This window comes from Erpetoichthys calabaricus, chromosome 17 (genome assembly GCF_900747795.2).
Source record: "Erpetoichthys calabaricus chromosome 17, fErpCal1.3, whole genome shotgun sequence".
NCBI classification, from domain to species: domain Eukaryota; kingdom Metazoa; phylum Chordata; class Cladistia; order Polypteriformes; family Polypteridae; genus Erpetoichthys; species Erpetoichthys calabaricus.
In genome coordinates this window covers 88096181-88116547 of record NC_041410.2, presented here as the reverse complement: position 1 = coordinate 88116547, position 20367 = coordinate 88096181, and the positions used below count along the sequence as shown (strand labels likewise).

The window sequence follows — 20367 nt, the reverse complement described above, 5'->3', positions numbered from 1 at the left end:
GGTTATGAAAGTAATAAAATTCGAAAGTCTCAAAAAACTGACAGTAAAGATCGCATTAGCGTTAACAAACAGAAATTATATAACGGAACAGCAAAAAGAGACTGAATATATGGACATAAGTGATATGACAGAAGTATGTAGATATTCGGCTTTAAAGTTTAAGTCGGAGACTTGTAGATCGCCTAACTCGTGTTGCCATCAGGGAAAAGTAGTGTTTCATCCCAATGAAGAGGCGTATCCGTGAGAATTAAAAGATTTGTTGTTTGGTGAAAGGCAAAAATATCTGAATCTACAATAATCTGTGTGTTCACATCATTCAATGCTCAAAACGTAGATTTATACGCTGCGAGAATCTGTGGTCCCACAACAATTAAAGCAACTACAAGTTTAATTTCGAAGAAATCACAATTCGGTCAGGTTTATATTTATGATTACGGAGAAGCAATGCAACAAAGAATCGAAAGAGTTAAACGATCGGACATATTAGAAATTCTACATGTAAATAACAATCGGTTTAAATTGTACATCCGCTTACCCATACGTGAGCGGCAGAGCGAAGCGAACAGGAGGCAGAGCCCCCTAGTAACTTATAAAAAAAATCTGAAGTGTCCAACACTGTTGTGAATTTACCGAAATATATGCATGGTGCCAAACAACTGAAGTTTACCATACTTTTAACATTTTAGTTTGTTTTCAGGGAAGATCTATTTAAAAATGATATGTTGTACTGTGAATTCAGAAAGTATTCAGACCCTTTTACTCTTCTTCACACTTTATTGTGTAATAGATTTACTTTTAAATGAGTAAATTTGCCTTTCTTACCCATCAATAACCCATAATGACAAAGTTTAGACATGTTTTCAGAAAAGATTGCAAATTTATTAAAAACTGAAAAATCTGAAACTTCTCATTCATATAAGTATTCGAATTCTTATTTTAGCATATCACATGAAGGATGTGAACTCAATCTGCATCAGTACAGTTTTGGCCACTTCACCTGCCTTTCCTACTGTACTTATGTTGACATTTTGGCTTTTACATATTTCTGTTGTAGCTAACATTTTTTTCATTTAAAACAATCCAACGTTTTTTGACTTGCTTATCTCGGGGTAAACATCACGCTAAAGTGGCTACGGCCTATAACCTTTTTTTTTTTTTTTCTTTATCCAATTGCCAATGACGTGAGTTACAAATAACAAAGTTGCTGCTAGTGCAGTACTCACCAGTCCTCTGAAGATACTGAAGCCCAAGGCAAGCAGAAAGTAGAGAACAAACACGCAGTCTAGTGGTCTACCAGTCAGCCCCTTCTGATGGGAGTCTTGAATGCTCTAGGAAGACAATAGAAATACATCTTAGTTTTCTTATTAGAATATACGATTCCATAACATAACACAGAAGAGTAAACACTGCTTATATGTGAGTACTTTCTGAAGGCCCTAATACCTCAGGATTAAACTGTTACAATATGTGCTACATTTCTAATAGACAAATATTCGTGTATCATCATGCAAATAAACAGTAGATCTAAATGCGTGTATGATGTATTTGTGTGGGTTTGAAAATGACTGATTAAGGTAAAGATAAAGGAAGTTTACTGTTAGGACACTGGAGTAACCGGTGCTGAAATTAGGGCTTCATAGTCATATGTAGTAATAAATCAGTCATTTCAAAAAGTAATAGCCTTTTGCAACATTAGTAATATCTTGGCTGTATTATTAAATTAACTTAAATGGTACCTTGATAAAAAAGTATCATTTTTATTATCAAAAACTTGTATGTCTGTAGTACTAGGGTGTTGTACCATGTTAGCCATTATGAATGTAATGACAAGTCACATTTTACTTGACTTGTCGCTACTATGAAAAACTTTAAAATCTCTGGGCGATTCCAAGCCTTTGTACTGTAGTGTGTACATCAGTCCGCTAATTATCTGTCTTCATGTCCTGGGTTGTTTCTGCCTTGTACCCAATACTGCCTGAGGTTTGAGAATGGCATAGTGTGGTATAAATTCAAACACACAGATGGTCACAGGTCACTCCTTGTGTGATGCGTATAAAGAGCATGGGGGGAAAACAATGAGAAGCCATGTTAGAACTCGAGATGCCTCAGAACTTGTCTTGCATTCTTTTGACAATGAAACTTGAGTTTGTTCTCACAGGTACAGTCAAGGAGGGAGACCAGATACCCAAGGGCACTTGGCAAGCTCAAGATAGTTTGCAAGGAGATAGGACTTTCAAGTGAAAAACAAACAATACAGAAGATCTCCAAGTCAGAGAGAGGACAGCTCATCTGACTTTGCTTTGAAGACCAAAAATCTGCCTGAGAGTCTGCTTCAAGCATCCCTGGGGGCAAACAAAGAATGCAATTCAGAGAGGGGGAATGCAGAAAGGAGTTAATAACCCAGTTAAAATATTATATACAATAGATAAATACTGTACATCTAGCAAGCCTGGTTTTGCAGGTCTTTTACACAGTCTATAAACTACAGTGGAACCTCGATTTGTGAGTAACTTGGTTTACGAGTGTTTTGCAAGACGAACAAAAATTTTTAATACATTTTGACTTGATAAACGAGCGAGGTCTTGCAATACGAGTAGTATGTATACGCTTTGTCTGCTGAGCGTCACTTGATCACAACTGAGCTGATGGTTCTTCTCTCTCTCGCTGCGGGATTGTGGGCAATCGTCTCCTATTCTCCGTCTGAGTCGGCGTGCCTCACTCATATAGTCAACATCTGTACGAGCGTATATTGTTTACTGCAGCATTAGCATTGTGACTGTGTGTGTGTGTATGTGTGTGTGTGCTCGCTCACTCACGTGTGTGTATGTGTGTGTGCACATGTGTGTGTGTGTGTGTATGCTTGTGCGTGCATGTGTGTGTGCTGTGACGTGCAAGTTCCCGCCTTGCACCCTAAAACACGAAGCCGAGTCTCAGTACTTTAGCGACACCAGCTTTATTCAGCTTGAAACAGCAACAGCGCGGTTATTTATTGTAGCGGGATCTCCCACTCTCCTATACACAGACACAGCAGGCAGGCAGGGCCCTGCACATTTATAATGTTCCTTGTTCCTTGTATCACCCATCGATGGCAGGTGCTTATATCACGTCCACGATCTTTTCGGATTCGCTTTTACGGCGAACTGCTACAGCGCTGGGAGACTGCGATTGCTTTGGGACGCTCTTCCGCGTGTCATCCTGTTGGGTGCAATCCCACAAGAGTTTAGAAACTCACTCACACCAGCCATGATTCTTTTCAAAGGTAAAGTGCAGGTTGATTTGTTTTATGTATTGTTACTTTATATTTTGTATTAATCATTTTTATATGAATAGTTTTGGATTGTGGAACAAACCATCTGAGTTTCCATTATTTCTTATGTGGAAATTCACTTTGATATACGAGTGCTTTGGACTGCGAGCACGTTTCCGGAACGAATTATGCTCACAAACCGAGGTTCCACTGTATATGCACAAACACATACAGCTACATAATGTAATAGTGCATATTACATATTATGATATAAAATAAATACTATAGTATAAAATATGATCTGTGCCTATATTATTATATATTATATATATTATATATATATATATATATATATATATATATATCTATATATATATATATATATATATATAGTGATAAACGACTGGTAGCTCATCCCGGCTGACACATCCAAGACGCTAGATGGCATTCCTGCAGGGCACCATAGGAGATGGAGTTCGGCTTCACAGCCCTGTTGGGTGCTGTGGGTGCCGCCGTGTGATGCTGCAGGGAGACGCGGGGATTTTTATTTTCCCTATAGCCCTATATATTTTATATATATAAAATCCTAAGCCTAAAAGTGCAACAATTTTGTGCAATGATTTTATGTCACGTTTTTTTGTCATGCTTTAAACTGGCTTATTTTAAAAACTACATATATATGTTTGGTATCATTCTTTTCAGAATTTGTTGAACTTTAATGTGATGTTGTTAGATTTTCAGATTCTTATTCCATTTTTAAATTATAAACTAAAAAAAATATCAAGAACTCATGTCCCGCGAGACGAGACTTTGTGCCAAGAGATTTAACCACACCCGGAAATAAAAGACAAAGAGTAGAACAGCTGCAGTACAGGCTTTTAAATGTTTGAAGCACCGTGTGAGACGCAGATCACGTGGGACGGCGACGGCAGCAGCTGATCAAGCAAAGAGGAGGTAAAAAAAAAAAAAAAATTATTTGTATCACCGTTTAAGAGGGGGTTTCAGAGGAGGGACCACGTCTCCTTGGGGTGCATTCAGCCCCCCTCTTCACAACACGAGTGGCAGAGTTACGAAGAGGCTGGCATGTAGCGCAGGATATATATATACATACACACACACACATATATATATATATATATATATATATATATATATATATATATGTATATATATATATATATATATATATATATATATATATATATATATACACCCGGGTTCAGCAATGGGTGGAGTCTATAAAAAGAAAGCAGCCCTTCATACAATAATGGGCCACTTAAAAGAGCAAAAATGAGCAATGATCCATTAGTTGGAACGGTCCACAGCCATTTTGTGCCTAGATTTATATACACATATACATATATATATTTATTTATTAATAGTGGCCAGTGGGGGGGGGGCGCAAATAAGGTTACCTCTAACCCAAATAATTACCAAAAGCCCAGAAATATTCAAATGAAAGGTGGTTTTATTACAACATTTAAATACATGGGTGAAGACAAACACGCAGAAGTTAAGAAGAATAGAAATAAAGAGGCCTACCATAGCAACTACTCCCATGGAATGCCTAACACACTTACTTCTCATGACCAAACCCACACTCCTATAAAATACGTAATGTTCACCTCTTACTAACCCTTACCTTTCTTTCCCCATCCAGGTGAGCTGTTGCCACCACTGGACCACCCAACTCCATGTTCACTTTCTTTATGACCAGCAGTCTCTTTTTAATTGTCACCCTGTAAGCACTTTTTGGGTCACTTCTGGTCTCCTTGAAAATAATGCTGGCCTAAGACTAGTCTGTCCCTGGACCATGGGCACTTACGTAGAGCACCATATGGACCTGTCTATAATGTAAGTCAAGTCCCATGTGCTGCCTGCATGGAGTTTGCATGTTCTCCCTGTGTGTGCATGGGGGTTCTCCAGTTTCTTCACACAGTCCAAAGACATGCAGGTTGGGTGGATTAGCGATGGGAAATTGGCCACTGATGTGTGTGTGTTCACCCTGTGATGAACTGGCAACCTGCTTAACATCCTTAAATGCAAGTTCTCTGTTAGTGTCGGTGGGTGTGCTAAGAGGCCTCTGTGATGGCTGTGTACCCTTACCAGGACCCTCGCCCTTAGTGCCTTGTGTGCGCTCCTGTCAGGATACTCCCTGGATCCTGCAAGCCTAAAATGAAGTAGGTGGGTTAGAGAGTGTTCTTTTATATACAGTGTGCTGTACAAACACACTTATAGCAGGCAGTATAGCCAAAAGTCCTCATCACTGTATAATTAAAATTGTGACGGTTTCTACCAGTATAATGTATCTGTATGTGCTTCTCAGACTGAAACATATTTTTTAATGTACCACCAAAACTTTTGTTGGGGCTGAATCACATTTCCTTTTAATCTGGGGTCACCCATGGTGAAGCCCCTGAAGGGAACCCAGCACAAACACGACATACCAGCTCTATCACCGCCCGTCTTCTTGCACTGGTGCGATGGCGTATACTGCCCCATATCCCAGTGTGTGTTTGCTTTGTTCCACAGGACCTTCTCCCACATACAATCTCCATTTAGTCCATGTTAGCACCACCCCCCCACCCAATACTGTATAAACACAAAGAGTGAGAAACAGACAATATTGGCTTCACACAGTACTTGTCTATTTAACCAAATAAGGTAAATAAGCTGTAGATGTTCATAAAACCAATCCAAGTAACTGAGATTTACAGGCTACAATTTTGCGGATTCAGAGCAAGTGACAGGGGTTTGAGATTTACAGGCTCACGCAGTGTAATCCAAGTGAGATGATAAATGGTTAAGCATTCCAAGTGAATGCAGTCTTGAAACAATTACAATTGCAAGTGAAAATTCACAGGAAAAGACAACAATTCCTAGCAACGGGAACCTTATTTTACAGTGCTATCCATTTTCTGCACCCACTTCAAGTCAGGGGGACTGAGAATCAAAGCTTCACTGCAAATATGTCCTGTTATTATTTTAGCTGTTCAAGGTGAGAACTAAACAGAGGAGAAGGAGGCATCTTAGGCAGACCCCGTTAAGATACTTTTACTGTACATCTTGTTATTGTGTACAGTATGGTTTGAATTCAGGAGAAGTTGTCTTTTTTATAGCAATCCAATCCCATTCTCTATTTTGTATATACCATATATACTCGCGTTTAAGTTCTCCCACGGATAAGTCGGGGCTTGATTTTACCGTATAATTTCCGGTATTTTATAATGTTGGTCATATAAGTCGAATGTGGAAAACTCACACTATTGGTCCAAGAGATTATGATATGCTAACGCCCACCTGAGAGAGTCACCATGGAGCACACGGCCTTTTGTTTCTATGTACTGTGCCTACGTGACCACACAGTAATACTCAAAAGTATTCTGAAGCGACATTTGCACTGTTTTGTGCTTTTTGTGTCTCATTCACTTTTATCGTAACAGCATCCCTTATCTATGATGGAGCGTTCGATCAGAAGAAAATATGAAGCTGGTTTCATGTCATGGCGCGATTGAGCACAGCAACAAGACACAAGGTAGTTCTACTGCATCAGCAAGGTCTCTCCCAGACAAAGATCTCAAAGCAGACTGGGGTTTCAAGATATGCTGTTCAAGCTCTTTTGAAGAAGCACAAAGAAATGGGCAACGTTGAGGATCGTAGATGCAGTGGTCGGCCAAGGACACTTAGTGCAGCAGATGAAAGACACATTAAGCTTATTACCCTTTGAAATCGGAAGATGTCCAGCAGTGCCATCAGCTCAGAACTGGCAGAAACCAGTGGGACCCAGGTACACCCATCTACTGTCCGGAGAAGTCTGGCCAGAAGTGGTCTTCATGGAAGAGTTGCAGCCAAAAAGCCATACCTCCGATGTGGAAACAAGGCCAAGCGACTCAAGTATGCATGAAAACATAGGAACTGGGGTGCAGAAAAATGGCAGCAGGTGCTCTGGACTGATGAGTCAAAATTTGAAATATTTGCCTGTAGCAGAAGGCAGTTTGTTCATCGAAGGGCTGGAGAGCGGTACAATAATGAGTGTCTACAGGCAACAGTGAAGTATGGTGGAGGTTCCTTGAACGTTTGGGGCTGCATTTCTGCAAATGGAGTTGGAGATTTGGTCAGGATTAATGGTGTTCTCAATGCTGAGAAATACAGGCAGATACTTATCCATCATGCAATACCATCAGGGAGGCCTATGATTGGCCCCAAATTTATTCTGCAGCAGGACAATGACCCCAAACATACAGCCAAAGTCATTAAGAACTATCTTCAGCGTAAAGAAGAACAAGAATTCCTGGAAGTGATGGTATGGCCCCCACAGAGCCCTGATCTCAACATCATCGAGTGTGTCTGGGATTACATGAAGAGACAGAAGGATGTGAGGAAGCCAACATCCACAGAAGATCTGGGGTTAGTTCTCCAAGATGTTTGGAATAACCTACCAGCCGAGTTCCTTCAAAAACTGTGTGCAAGTGTACCTAGAAGAATTGATGCTGTTTTGAAGGCAAAGGGTGGTCGCACCAAATATTGATTTGATTTCGATTTCTCTTTTGTTCATTCACTGCATTTTGTTGATTGATGAAAATAAATGATTAACACTTCCATTTTTGAAAGCATTCTTTGTTTACAGCATTTTTTCACACCTGCCTAAAACTTTCGCACAGTACTGTGTATATCCATCCATTTTCCAACCCGCTGAATCCGAATACAGGGTCACGGGGGTCTGCTGGAGTCAATCCCAGCCAACACAGGGCACAAGGCAGGAACCAATCCTGGGCAGGGTGCCAACCCACCGCAGGTACTGTATATATATATATATATATATATATATATATATATATATATATATATACATACATACATACATACATACATACATACATACATACATACATACACATACAAGATGATTTATAATATACGAAAATACACATACATATCTATAAGGGCAAATAAACACATAATACTGTATGTTATTTATACCCTCAACAATTTTTTTTATTTTTACCTTGGAAGGTACATCTCTTGTCAAAGGCTGGCTGAAGATACGAAAAGAGGCCCACACCGGAAGAATGACACACAAACTGTTAACAACAAATCCACCACACAGGTTTGCTCCATATTTCCCTAAAAATGTGGCAGAAAATCAAATAAAAGCAATTCAGTTGGAAAACTAAGATAAAAAATGTAGCTGAAAATTACATTTTTTATATGTTGCTAACCCCATGTAATTTGTAGCAATTTCCTGTTTTCATGCAGATTGGAGAGAAAAAAATTACGATATAAAAGTAGCCAATAGTGACCAACACTGTGCAACAGCAAAGGATGCTAAAAATGTCCATTGGGAAAAGAAAAAACAAATCTTACGTTACTCATGTCACACAATCCACTCTTCAATCATCCATTCGTTTGCTCAAAATGTGCAAGACGCGTGCTGTTTTGCTAAAATATTGAGATTGCTGTTTAAAATTGAAGACCTGCCTCTCCCCCTCATTCATTGGTCAAGAGTCTTGTCTTTAGTTCCAAAACTGACTCCCATGTGGTTTTAATGTCCTGTTTTGTGATGTCTGCTGATTTTTCCAGGAAATGTCTGTTTTAACAATATTTTATTATAAAAAGCATGTGTTTTGCACATTTTGAGCATTCGTCTGGGTAACTGACGTGTGGATTATGCAACGTGAGTAATGTGGGATTTTTTTCTTTTCTCCAAAGACATTTTTCACAAGGTTTGCCATTGCGCAGCATTACTCTCTGTTGGCGTGTATTCAATCATAAACTTTTTTCTCTCTATTCTGTATAAAAAGATGAAATTAAAAATTTTTCTTGGCCATCACTACAAACTACATGGGGTAAGAAATATAAAAAAGATCATTTTTGGGTGGAGTGTTGCTTTAAAATTATACAGAACGATAATGATAAACTTTAAACAAATAAGCATTCATAATTAAATAAAAGAAATAGCACACATTTAAAAAAGAGTGTTATGCTACACTGTGTTTCTTTCATCTTCAGCCACACAAACTCAATTACTACGCCTTCTTACCAACAGCATTTCCAAGGAGGTAGACTACTAGGCTCATCAAAACCGATCCAACCCAGTAAAGTCCAATTGTTCGATACTCGTCCCTATCAGAAGAAGATGAAACATTTTTTAAGTTAATTTTAACTAAGATGGATTGTCAGTCTTTATCTCCTTCAAAAGAATTTTCTTCTCTTCAGTGTATATATAAAAAAAAATACTGATCAATTGCGAAGGTTGTAACAAACGTTAGGAGAATATTCTATGATTCACCAAAGATAAATATTAATTTAGAGTGTGTCAAAAAATTATGTATTTTTTCTCTGCATAGTTCCCATTTCAATGAATACATATTTACTATTCATCTAGAAGTTTTGAGATTCCACTTGTGGTAGAAATCCAGCTGTGGGTACACAGTAACATGCAGCTGCCCAGACAAACATATGTGTCTATGTATAGAAATATATTAATTAATTAATGTTTAAACATACACAGGATCTGATGTTAGGTCCAGCATGCCACCTGAAGGATTCCCTCTGGTGAACATCTGCACTTGTTCTTGCGCCACTTTGCACAACGATGGGAGCTATGAGAACACGTCATCGAGGATATCAAATGGGTTCCTACCAGCCTTAACATTTTAAAGTCTAGGCTCACAAAGTTTAAGGAGGTTCAGAGTTAAAGATGCTAAGATTTGTATTGGATGTGACGAGGATGAACAGGATTAGAAAGGAGGACATTAGAGGGTCAGCTCAAGTTGGATGGGTGGGAGACAAAGTCAGAGAGGCGAGATTGCGTTAGTTTTGACATGTGCAGAGGAGAGATGCTGGGTACATTGGGAGAAGGGTGCTAAGGATAGAGCTGCCAGGCAAGAGGAGAAGAGGAAGGCCTAAGCGAAGGTTTATGGATGTGGTGAGAGAGGACATGCAGGTGATGGGTGTAACAGAACAAGATGATGAGGAAAGATATGGAAGAAGATGATCCGCTGTGGCAACCCCTAACGGAAGCAGCCGAAAGAAGAAGTGGTGAGATCCGGTGTCCCAGAACTAGCCCACTCTGGGTCTGCACTCACTTAACAAACCAACTGGGGTTATTTTACCTCAAACACAGCTACTGCCAATTCCTTTCTGCAGCCTCTGACATTACCTTGATAGTGTGATGTAGGGCTTGACCACTGATCCCCAAGTGCTTCGGCAACCTTACTGTAGATTTTGCAACAAAGCTCCTGAAACTAATTTCCACCGGATAGATCTTCACTCCCCAGCCATGTTGCCCTACATCCTTTGTCTATATAGCTTGGACCACAGTTCCAAATCTGGCCTTAAAATAGTGGCGGCTATCTCTGTAAGCTGCTGACCTGCATATGTCTGCCAACATTTCCCAGTCCCAAGTTGTACCCAACTAACCAATCCTGGTCTTTGGAGGAGTCTTGCTCTGGCCTTGTTCCTCTTCTCAAACAAATAATAATTGACTTGAGCTGATTGTTCTGGGCATTGATAGCCACTCTTTTAATCTCTAGAGTTCCAACCTGGCCCTTGAGCCCTTCATTGTGTGTCCAGGTGTACCAACCTTGGGACCTCACTTAGATCGCTCACTTTGCTCCTCAACATTCAGAATTAGCTATGACCTTAAATACATTGAACAAACCTTTGACAGAATGCAAGCCTATCGCTGTTCACCTTGTACAGAGGCTCCCACCGACACTCATGCTGGGCCGATTTCGATTAGCCAATTAACTTAATAGGCACGACGTCTTATTCTCTGTTTGAGGGTGCTGATCCTATAGATAGATAGATAGATAGATAGATAGATAGATAGATAGATAGATACTTTATTAATCCCAATGGGAAATTCACAAAAAAAGTATCTATCTATCTATCTATCTATCTATCTATCTATCTATCTATCTATCTATCTATCTATCTATCTATCTATCTATCTAAAGGATCAGCACCCTCAGAGAATAAGACGTCGTACCTGTTAAGTTAACTTGCTGGTGTAGTATGTGAGAGGCATAAACAGCCCACTAGTTGAATAATCCTAGTCAATGGCATCCAGTTTTGCGGCCTGTTAGATAAGCTGTCACACTGCCAAGGTTATGGCTACCAATTTGGTCTTCATCGATGACTTAAGGTGAGCTTGATTGTTCAGATGAAGTGTTTGGCTTCTGCAGTTGTGATTTCTATGTTAATTTGTAAATTCCTTAATAAACAGATAGCAGTAACTTCATGGTTTTGCTAATGTAGGTGAAATGTGATTCCATGTACAACTTTGCCAAATGCCTTACAGAAAACATTAAAAAAAAATTCTTGCTGCTGCCTGTAAGTGCAGCGGGTTCTCTGATTTCCTGCTGCACTGTAAACTGCTGTATTTGGACAAGCTTAACCTTCTAAATATTCAGCTATACTCACCCCCAAGTTATGGCTGTAATCATCAGTAAATACATGAGGTAATGGAAAGAGCCATCCCAGTAGCAGATCATGTGACCGTGAGCGGTGTTCAAGTGAGGTTCGCCCTGGAAAAAAATGTTCAAACATTCCTGTCAAAACCAAAAAAAAAAAGCCAAACCCAATTCCCACAACACATTCGAGAAAGTTTGACATTTAGAGTAAAAAGCAACGGAAGGTGGGCAAAAATTGGTTTTCTCAGATTCTTCGCACGCCCAGTTAGTTTTCTGAGCCAAAAGACAAAATGAAAGCAGATAAATGTATTTTTTTTTTTTTTTATAAATTTAGAAAAAGTGGACCTTTCTGTGATCACAAGGACATTTGTCTGTAATAATAATAATAATCATACATGTTATTTATATAGCGCCTTTCCCATGCTCAAGGCGCTTCACAGAGTCTTAGAAACAACAGCAGGGTATATGTAACATTGGATACAAATGCTGTTCCTGAATAGAACAGTGAAACAGATAACAAAGTATTAAATAGAATAAAGAACAATAAACCAGAGTGAAATACTAAATTCAATGCTAAAAGAAAAACCTAACAAATAACCTAATTTGTGATATAACAGACACACAAATTATCCTGAGCACCTGGACAGAGAGGTAAACTGAAAGAAAGGGCAGAATGTTAAGTTAAGTTAAAAGCCTTCCTAAATAGAGGAGTTTCTGGAGTGTCATCTCCAGACAGAAGTGCAGCTTCAGCGACAGACTGCCGTCACCGTCCTGCTCCACTGACAGACTGAGGAGATCGTTCCTCCCCCAAACTATGCGACTCTTCAATTCCACTGGGGGGGTAAACGTTAACATTATACAAAGTTATTGTCTGTTTTTACCTGCATTATTATCAATCTTTAATTTAATATTGTTTTTTTGTATCAGTATGCTGCTGCTGGAGAATGTGAATTTCCCCTTGGGATTAATAAAGTATCTATCTATCCATCTTCAAGATGTTTTTTAAAAGAATGAATGGAGTCAGCTGATCTCATTAATTTCAGGATGTCATTCCAGAGTCTGGGTGCTATGGAGCTGAAGGCCCTGCTGTCACCCATGGAGTGCACAACAAGATTACCAGAATCAGAGGACCTTATTGGCCGGACAGGAGCCTAGTGACTTAGAAGGTCACTGATGTAGTCCGGTGCAAGGCCATTTAAAGCTTTGTAGGTTATTAATAGAATTTTATATTCAATCCTGTAAGACACAGGGAGCCTGTGAAGGTGAAGCAGGATGGGTGTGATGTGCTCACTGTTGCTGGTTCGAGTAAGGACTCTGGCAGCAGAGTTTTGAATCAACTGGAGCGGTGATAGAAGATTAGAAGGGGCACCTGCCAGTAACGAATTACAATAATCGATGCAGGATGTGATAAAAGCAGGGACAAGTTTCTCAGCATTAGAAAAGGAGAGGAATGAGCAAACACGGGATATGTTATGGAGGTGAAAGTCAAAGTTTCTTAATGTGGTTTATGTGGGCGGAATAAGAAAGGGAGGAATCAAAAATGACACCAAGATTCCTTGCATCAGAAGAAGGTTTGAGGAGATCACCGTCAAGAGTAACTGAAAAGGAGCTTGTTTTCTTAAGTAGCGCTTTAGTGCCAATTTGCAGGAGCTCCGTTTTGTTGCAATTTAATTTTAAAGAGTTTTGCTCCATCCAGGTTTTAATTTCACAGAGGCAAGTTGTGAGCTGAGAAAACTCTGATGAAGTTGCACTTTGAGACTGAAATAGAGTTGAGTGTCATCTGCATAAAAATGATAACCCAGTCCAAAGCTACGAATAATATGGCCAAGGGGAAGCATTTAAATACAGAAGAGAAGAGGGCCGAGGACAGAGCCCTGAGGAGCTCCTTTTGTGACTGGCGCTGAGCTGGATCTGCTGTTGTTGCCAAAACTAATGAACTCTTGCCTATCAGTCAGATAGTGCTGTAGAAGACCAAGAAGGGGCTGCACATCCAGCTGGCCTCGGACAGATAAACTTTGAGTCATCCAAAGGACCTCCACAACTTAAATTTCTTCAGTAGTTTATTAAAAGTCTCAAACTCAGGAAAATGAAGGTCTGAATGGACTTCTATATAGTAGGGAGCCCATAAAAAGTATTCACCCCCTTAGAAGTTTTCAGGCGTTATTGTCCTAGAACACTGAATCTCAGTGGATTTAATTTGCCTTTTTTGTCAATGATCCACAGAAAACAACTCTTTAATATCAAAGTGAAAGCAATGCAATAGATACCTACTGTAGATTGACAGATATGGGCCTCAATAATAGCAATTCTACGCCAGACCAGGGGGTGGCAGACTGTGCTAACTGTCTCTATCAGTCTCTTGCAGACCATTCTCGGGGAAATCCCGCCCGGTTCTGGCACTGACGATGACGTCACTTCCGGTCATGAAGACATCACTTCTGGTGCCAATGATGACGTCACTTCTGGTGCCAATGATGACGTCACTTCTGGTCATGAAGACGTCACTTCTAGCGCCAATGATGATGCCATTACCGGTTCCGGTGCTGTGGACGTCATTTCCTGTCCTATCTGATAAAATCGCCATCTTGTCTGAATGCAAGTCAGTTCTGTTTTGGACTCCGTTCTATGAACACCGCTCATTTACAATCAACTTTTGCAGCCGGGAAAACAATATACGGGTGGCTGCCCCAAATCTTCATGGTGTCTGTGACTCGTTTGTTTGACAATAAATATAAAAGGCACTCTGCCTGGATTTACCCACATTCTGAGGACGTTTGGAACAGGAGTCGGATGATATTACACAGTTAAAGGCTGCACTGACAATAATTACTTTTGTGGACATAGACAGAGAGTCAACAACAGGAGATGCTATAATAGTGGAGGACAATGGAGGTTGTAATTAGCAGAACGGAGTTCCTTCAGTGCTCTACAGGGGTGGGCAATGCCAGTCCTGGAGGGCCGCAGTGGCTGCAGTTTTTTATTCCAACCCAATTGCTTAATTATAAACCAATCCTTTCCAATCTTGGACCTTATTTAATTTAATGGGCTGCTAGTCTGCAATGTAAGCTTCTTATATCGTAGAATTTTTTCCTTTCCATGGGTATCATCCAAATGATTTGAAGCCTGTCACATTTTCTATTAAGTGTTTTAATAAATCAAACAGTACATGATGAACACACACAGGTGTAAATTGAAACAAGTTAGATGGTGAACTGCTGGCCGCTTTGTCATTTACATCTTATTGCTAATAAGGAGCCATTAAAACAGTGAATGCAGCTGAAATAAGCAATTAAGGGTGGGGAATCTTAACAAGCGAGACCACTAAAATGAAGCATCAAAATGTCACTTAAGCAATAAGAGCTTCATCAGCAGTAATTGACTTTTCATTAAGAAACTGGGTTGGAACAAAAACCTGCAGCCACTGCGGCCCTCCAGGACCGACACTGCCCACCCCTGCTCTAGAGGATATGTGGGGATGCCCATTACCAGTATGTTATACTATTATGTTGTTCTGGTGTTTCATTTACTGTAAGCCACCAGGTGGCACGGTCCTTAAAAAATAACTGTAGGAAAAAGAAAAAACAAAAAAACCCTGCGGGCGGCACTGTGACACAGTGGTGGCGCTGCTGCCTCGCAGTAAGGAGACCCGGCTTCACTTCCCGTGTCCTCCCTGCGTGGAGTCTGCATGTTCTCCCTGTGCCTGCGTGGGTTTCCTCCCACAGTCCAAAGACATGCAAGTTAGTTGCATTGGCGATCCTAAATTGTCCCTGGTGTGTGTGTGTGTGAATAATGGCTGAAATGATAAGAATTGTAATAAAAGTAAACAGTGCTGTTTGCTGGGGGCACCCTACCACATGCCGACGGGTACTCCAGTCCAAGTTCCTGTGACTTGATGGAGACCAACGTGAAGCCTGCTATTCGATCCAAGTGGCAGGGACTGCCATCTCAAGGAGTCCTTTAGCTGTGAGGCAATGACACGCACACACTGCTCAGAACACCGAGGCTTGTCTGGAGAAACTGAAGTGTGAGGTATCGCCACGTCCTCCTTATTCGTGCGATTTCCACCTTTTTGGACCACTAAATAAACATCTGGGTGGTCGTCGATTCAAGACAAGATGACGACATGAAGAAAGCGGTACACAAGTGGTGGCGAGGACGAGATGAAACCTTTTATTCTGCTGGCACTTCTAGGCAGGGTGGCACAAGTGCATTGAGAAGGGTGGAGACTCCATTGAGGAATGACATGATCAGGTGTGTTAAGGTTTGTGCCATTGTCTGATAAATCCCATTTTCTAACTTTAGCTTGATTCCCCCACGTACAAGGAAGGAATAGAGGAAGACTCATCTTTACAAGGGCGGAGTGGTGGCTCTGAGGCTAAGGATCTGTGCTGGTATCCAGAAGGTTGCTGGTTTGAATCCCCATTACTGCCAAAAGAGATCCTACTCTGCTGGGCCCTTGAGCAAGACCCTTAACCTGTAATTGCTCCAGGGGCGCTGTACAATGGCTGACCCTGCGCTCTGACCCCAAGGGGTATACGAAAACGAACAAATTCCTAATACAAGAAATTGTATAAGGCGAAATAAAGAACAACATTGCCTGGTGTAGCAATTTCACTGGATATGGACACACTTATGCTTGTAAATAACAACTGAAAATTTTCAAATCGTTTTAAAGTTACAGACTCCGCAGTTAATACATTACCTCTTTCAAGTAAAACGTCACAAACCCATCGATGATACTGTCTTGTTCAAGTCCTATGATGAGGTTTACTACGCTCATAAAGGCAAACACTGCAAACACTAGAAAGATAAAAAAGTAGAAATGGAATATTTAGTTGTGCAGGACCAATGCAACGTGGTCTAAAACCACAGCATTCTACTTTATTTATAAATACACACAGTACATAGAGACGGAGAGCGAGAGCCAAGCCACAATCAGTTGAAGCAAACATTTCTGTTCAGGAAACCACAACATGCCCTTTGGTCTCCAGGGCAGTATTTTTGCCAAATAAAGCTACGAACGGCCTTCTGTGTGGCATACAGATCTCTAGTGGAAATGCCTCTGTTAGGTGACAGGTCACCACTGCTCTCCTAAAGTAGAAATGTTACATGTACAGATCAATATTGGACAGCACGCCTGCCAGCTCATTTACAATATGTGAAGAGAGTCCAAATTTGGAGCCATGAACAGAAAATAAGGAAGACTTCAACAGCATAATAACACAGTGATGTAGCAGGAAGGACTGGTGCTTTATGGCAGTTAAACCCAGAATGGGGTCTTTCTGCGTAGAGTTTGTGTGTTCATATGGAATTAGTTAGAGGAAACGCCAAAAGTCATGAGGTCAGTTAAATCTTCACCTCTCAATTACTTTGATGTGTATGTTGAGTGTATCTGTTTTAACAAACACTTGGCCACGGACAACCATATAGTTGCGTCACCACCATCTACTCAAAGCACCGTGATGTTCCAACAGTGATGGATTAAAAGCCAGAAGTCTGCATGACCATCATCATCAAGTCCTTCTGTGAGAACCCTAAATACAAAGAGGACTATTTCATTTATGTTAGGTAGAATGCCCATGGGGGACTGGACAGTCTCGTGGCCTCTGAACCCCTACAGATTTTTTTTTCTCCAGCCGTCTGGATTTTTTTTTTGTTTTTTCTGTCCTCCCTGGCCATCTGACCTTACTCTTATTCTATGTTAACTATCCATCCATCCATCCATTTTCTAACCCGCTGAATCCGAACACAGGGTCACGGGGGTCTGCTGGAGCCAATCCCAGCCAATACAGGGCACAAGGCAGAAAACAATCCTGGGCAGGGTGCCAACCCACCGCAGGACACACACACAGACACACACACCAAGCACACACTAGGGCCAATTTAGAATCGCCAATCCACCTAACCTGCATGTCTTTGGACTGTGGGAGGAAACCCATGCAGACACGGAGAGAACATGCAAACTCCACGCAGGGAGGACCCAGGAAGCGAACCCAGGTCTCCTAACTGCGAGGCAGCAGCGCTAATGTTGTCTTATTTTAATTTCTTACTTTGTCTTTTATTTTTCCTTTCTTCATTATGTAAAGCACTTTGAGCTACTTTTTTTGTATGAAAATGTGCTATAGAAATAAATGTTGTTGTTGTTAGGTCAAGTTAAATGAAAAGCAAGAAATGGCACTCAAAAGTTACAATGGGTTTTCTGGTGTTCCTAGAGCTTGGAACCCACTTAACACAGTTGATAACGGTCAGACATTCATACAAATAACAAGCAAACAGATAAAAGACCCACTTAATCCAATACAGGTCACTGAGATATATACGGTACCTTGATATTTATTAGGATTTACGTAAGTAATTGACAGGTTTTAATTTTATTAAACCTACTTTTTCAGATTTTCAAACAAAGCTATGTAACGTCAAGAATGACGGGTTACACATATGTAGCGTGATATTTGTGATACCGGTGGCGCAGTGAGTAGCGCTGCTGCCTCACAGTAAGGAGACCCGAGTTCGCTTCCTGGGTCCTCCCTGCGTGGAGTCTGCATGTTCTCCCCGTGTCTGTGTGGGTTTCCTCCCATAGTCCAAAGACATGCAGGTTAGGTGCATTGGTGACTTGTGCGCTTGGTGTGTGTGTGTGCCCTGCGGTGGGCTGGTGCCCTGCCCGGGATTTGTTCCTGCCTTGCACCCTGTGCTGGCTGGGATTGGCTCCAGCAGACCCCCGTGAGTTAGGATATAGCAGGTTGGACAGTAACTGATTGTATAATTGATTCATGCATCCATCCATTTTTTATACTTGCTTTCTCCAGTTTAGGGTTAGGGGGGATAATGCCTATCTGAGCAGCACCAAATGCAAAGCAGGAGCCAACCCTGGAGGGGGTCAGTTCAGAGAGACCTATTCAAAATCTTATCTCACGTTTTTGGGGATGTGGGAGGAAACTCAACAACATACAAATTTCACTCAGACAACGGCCAGGTTGGAATTTGAGCCCAGGATGCTGGATCTTTGAATCACAACTCTTGCCAACTCTTGCGGGTTTTCATTTTATTTACACTCTTAATTGAGAATCTGTGTCTCTCCATTAACATAACTCCTTTGTCTAAATGGAATTTTCATTGTCAGGGCTTGGGCAAGGTGCCACATCACAGGTCTGTGCGGAGTTTACATATTCTTCCTGTGTTTCTACAGGTTTTGTGATTTGCTCTCATTTTTAATTTATTTTTCAAGTTTTTTTGATAATATTTGAAATTCTCTGTTTTTTTTCTAAGCAGTGAATCCAATTTTCCAATTGTTTTCATATATAATATTGTTTTGAAGATGTTAAAATATTTGGCATCTTCCTGCAATGCCACCTTGGATTCTGTGGGCAATTTGTAGTCAATTTTGCTAATAAATTTTCATGTAGAATGATCTCGAGATGTGCGACATCACGGGTCAGACTGTAAGGGTAGCATCCAATACTTAATGATGTGTACTCTTAACACATAGTGTGTGTATATGAAACTTTGGTTATTTAGGATTTTTTGCTCTGTTAGTTGACTAAAAATTTTGGATTAGAGTTGGGTTTGATGCTAAGTTTACTGACTTTCTGGGTTCAAACTAAATTTCTTGATATACGTGTTTCCTGTTCTGCCATTGTAGCCGTTTTTTTTTTCTCACCCTGTGGCACAACAGCAGGTTTCCTCTGTCTACTCCTCTCACTCAACAAAGATACCAAGATTAGGTTAATCGGAGTTCTGGTTTGGCAACAGTGCTCCGCAATGTAGGGCATGTAGCCAGTGACTCTGTGATGAGCACGGGCACCCCAACATCCTTTAACGGTAAAAGTGGGTAAAATAATGGATAGAAGAATGGAGACATTGTGTTTTCCTTTCTCTATTAGGGAATGCAAAATCCTCCATAACTTCCTCTCTTAAAATCCCTTTTGTTTGCTATTTTAAAAATGATGTAAAATGTGACTTTGTTTTCTGTAATGCTCAAATATGGAACTTATTAGAAACTGATGTCAGTCAGTCAGTCATTGTCCAACCCACTATATCCTAACTACAGGGCCACAGGGGTCTGCTGGAGCCAAACCCAGCTAACATAGGGTGCAAGGCAGGAAACAAACCCTGGGCAGGGTGCCAGCCCACTGCAGGGCACACACACACCAAGCACACACTTGGGACAATTTAGAATCGCCAATGCACCTAACCCGCATGTCTTTGGACTGTGGGAGGAAACCCACGCAGACACGGAGAGAACATGCAAACTCCACGCAGGGAGGACCCGGGAAGCGAACCCAGGTCTCCTCACTACCACTGCGCCACCGTGAGAAACTGATGTCTTTCTAAAGAATTATTTTTTAAAAATTAAGGGTACGATATAATCAACAGTTTTTAATTGTTTCCCTTCACACAAAATGACACACTCTTGAACAAAAGCTGTTACCCAGCAAGGCCATAAAACTGTTATCCACATTAGTTGAGAAGAAAGTGGTCTGCTTGCAGTCTTAGATGAGATCCTGCGTTCCCTGGTTCAAAATTTTATGCATACCAATAGCTTATAACGCAGGAGGGTGCTGGGCCCGATGGGAATTGTAGTCCTCCACGTTGGCACAGATTTCTGGGTTCCACCTACCATTCCATTACAATCCCTCTCAACAATATGTCAACAGTTTTTAATTGTTTCCCTTCATGACGTAAAAGCCCAGAGTGCTTACAGTA

At 40.8% G+C, this 20367-nt stretch overlaps 1 protein-coding gene across 1 annotated transcript in view; it reads right to left on the bottom strand.

Annotated features, from left to right (window-relative positions):
• The window catches only part of LOC114667909 (transmembrane 6 superfamily member 1-like), an 86449-nt gene that overhangs the window by 33179 nt on the left and 32903 nt on the right, over positions 1–20367 (bottom strand). The window contains exons 3-7 of the mRNA XM_028823428.2: positions 16367–16464; positions 11675–11778; positions 9288–9370; positions 8253–8371; positions 1224–1328 (exon numbers count right to left, since the gene is read on the bottom strand). Coding sequence (XP_028679261.1) covers positions 1224–1328; positions 8253–8371; positions 9288–9370; positions 11675–11778; positions 16367–16464 — 509 coding nt within the window. The remainder of the gene's footprint in view (positions 1–1223; positions 1329–8252; positions 8372–9287; positions 9371–11674; positions 11779–16366; positions 16465–20367) is intronic.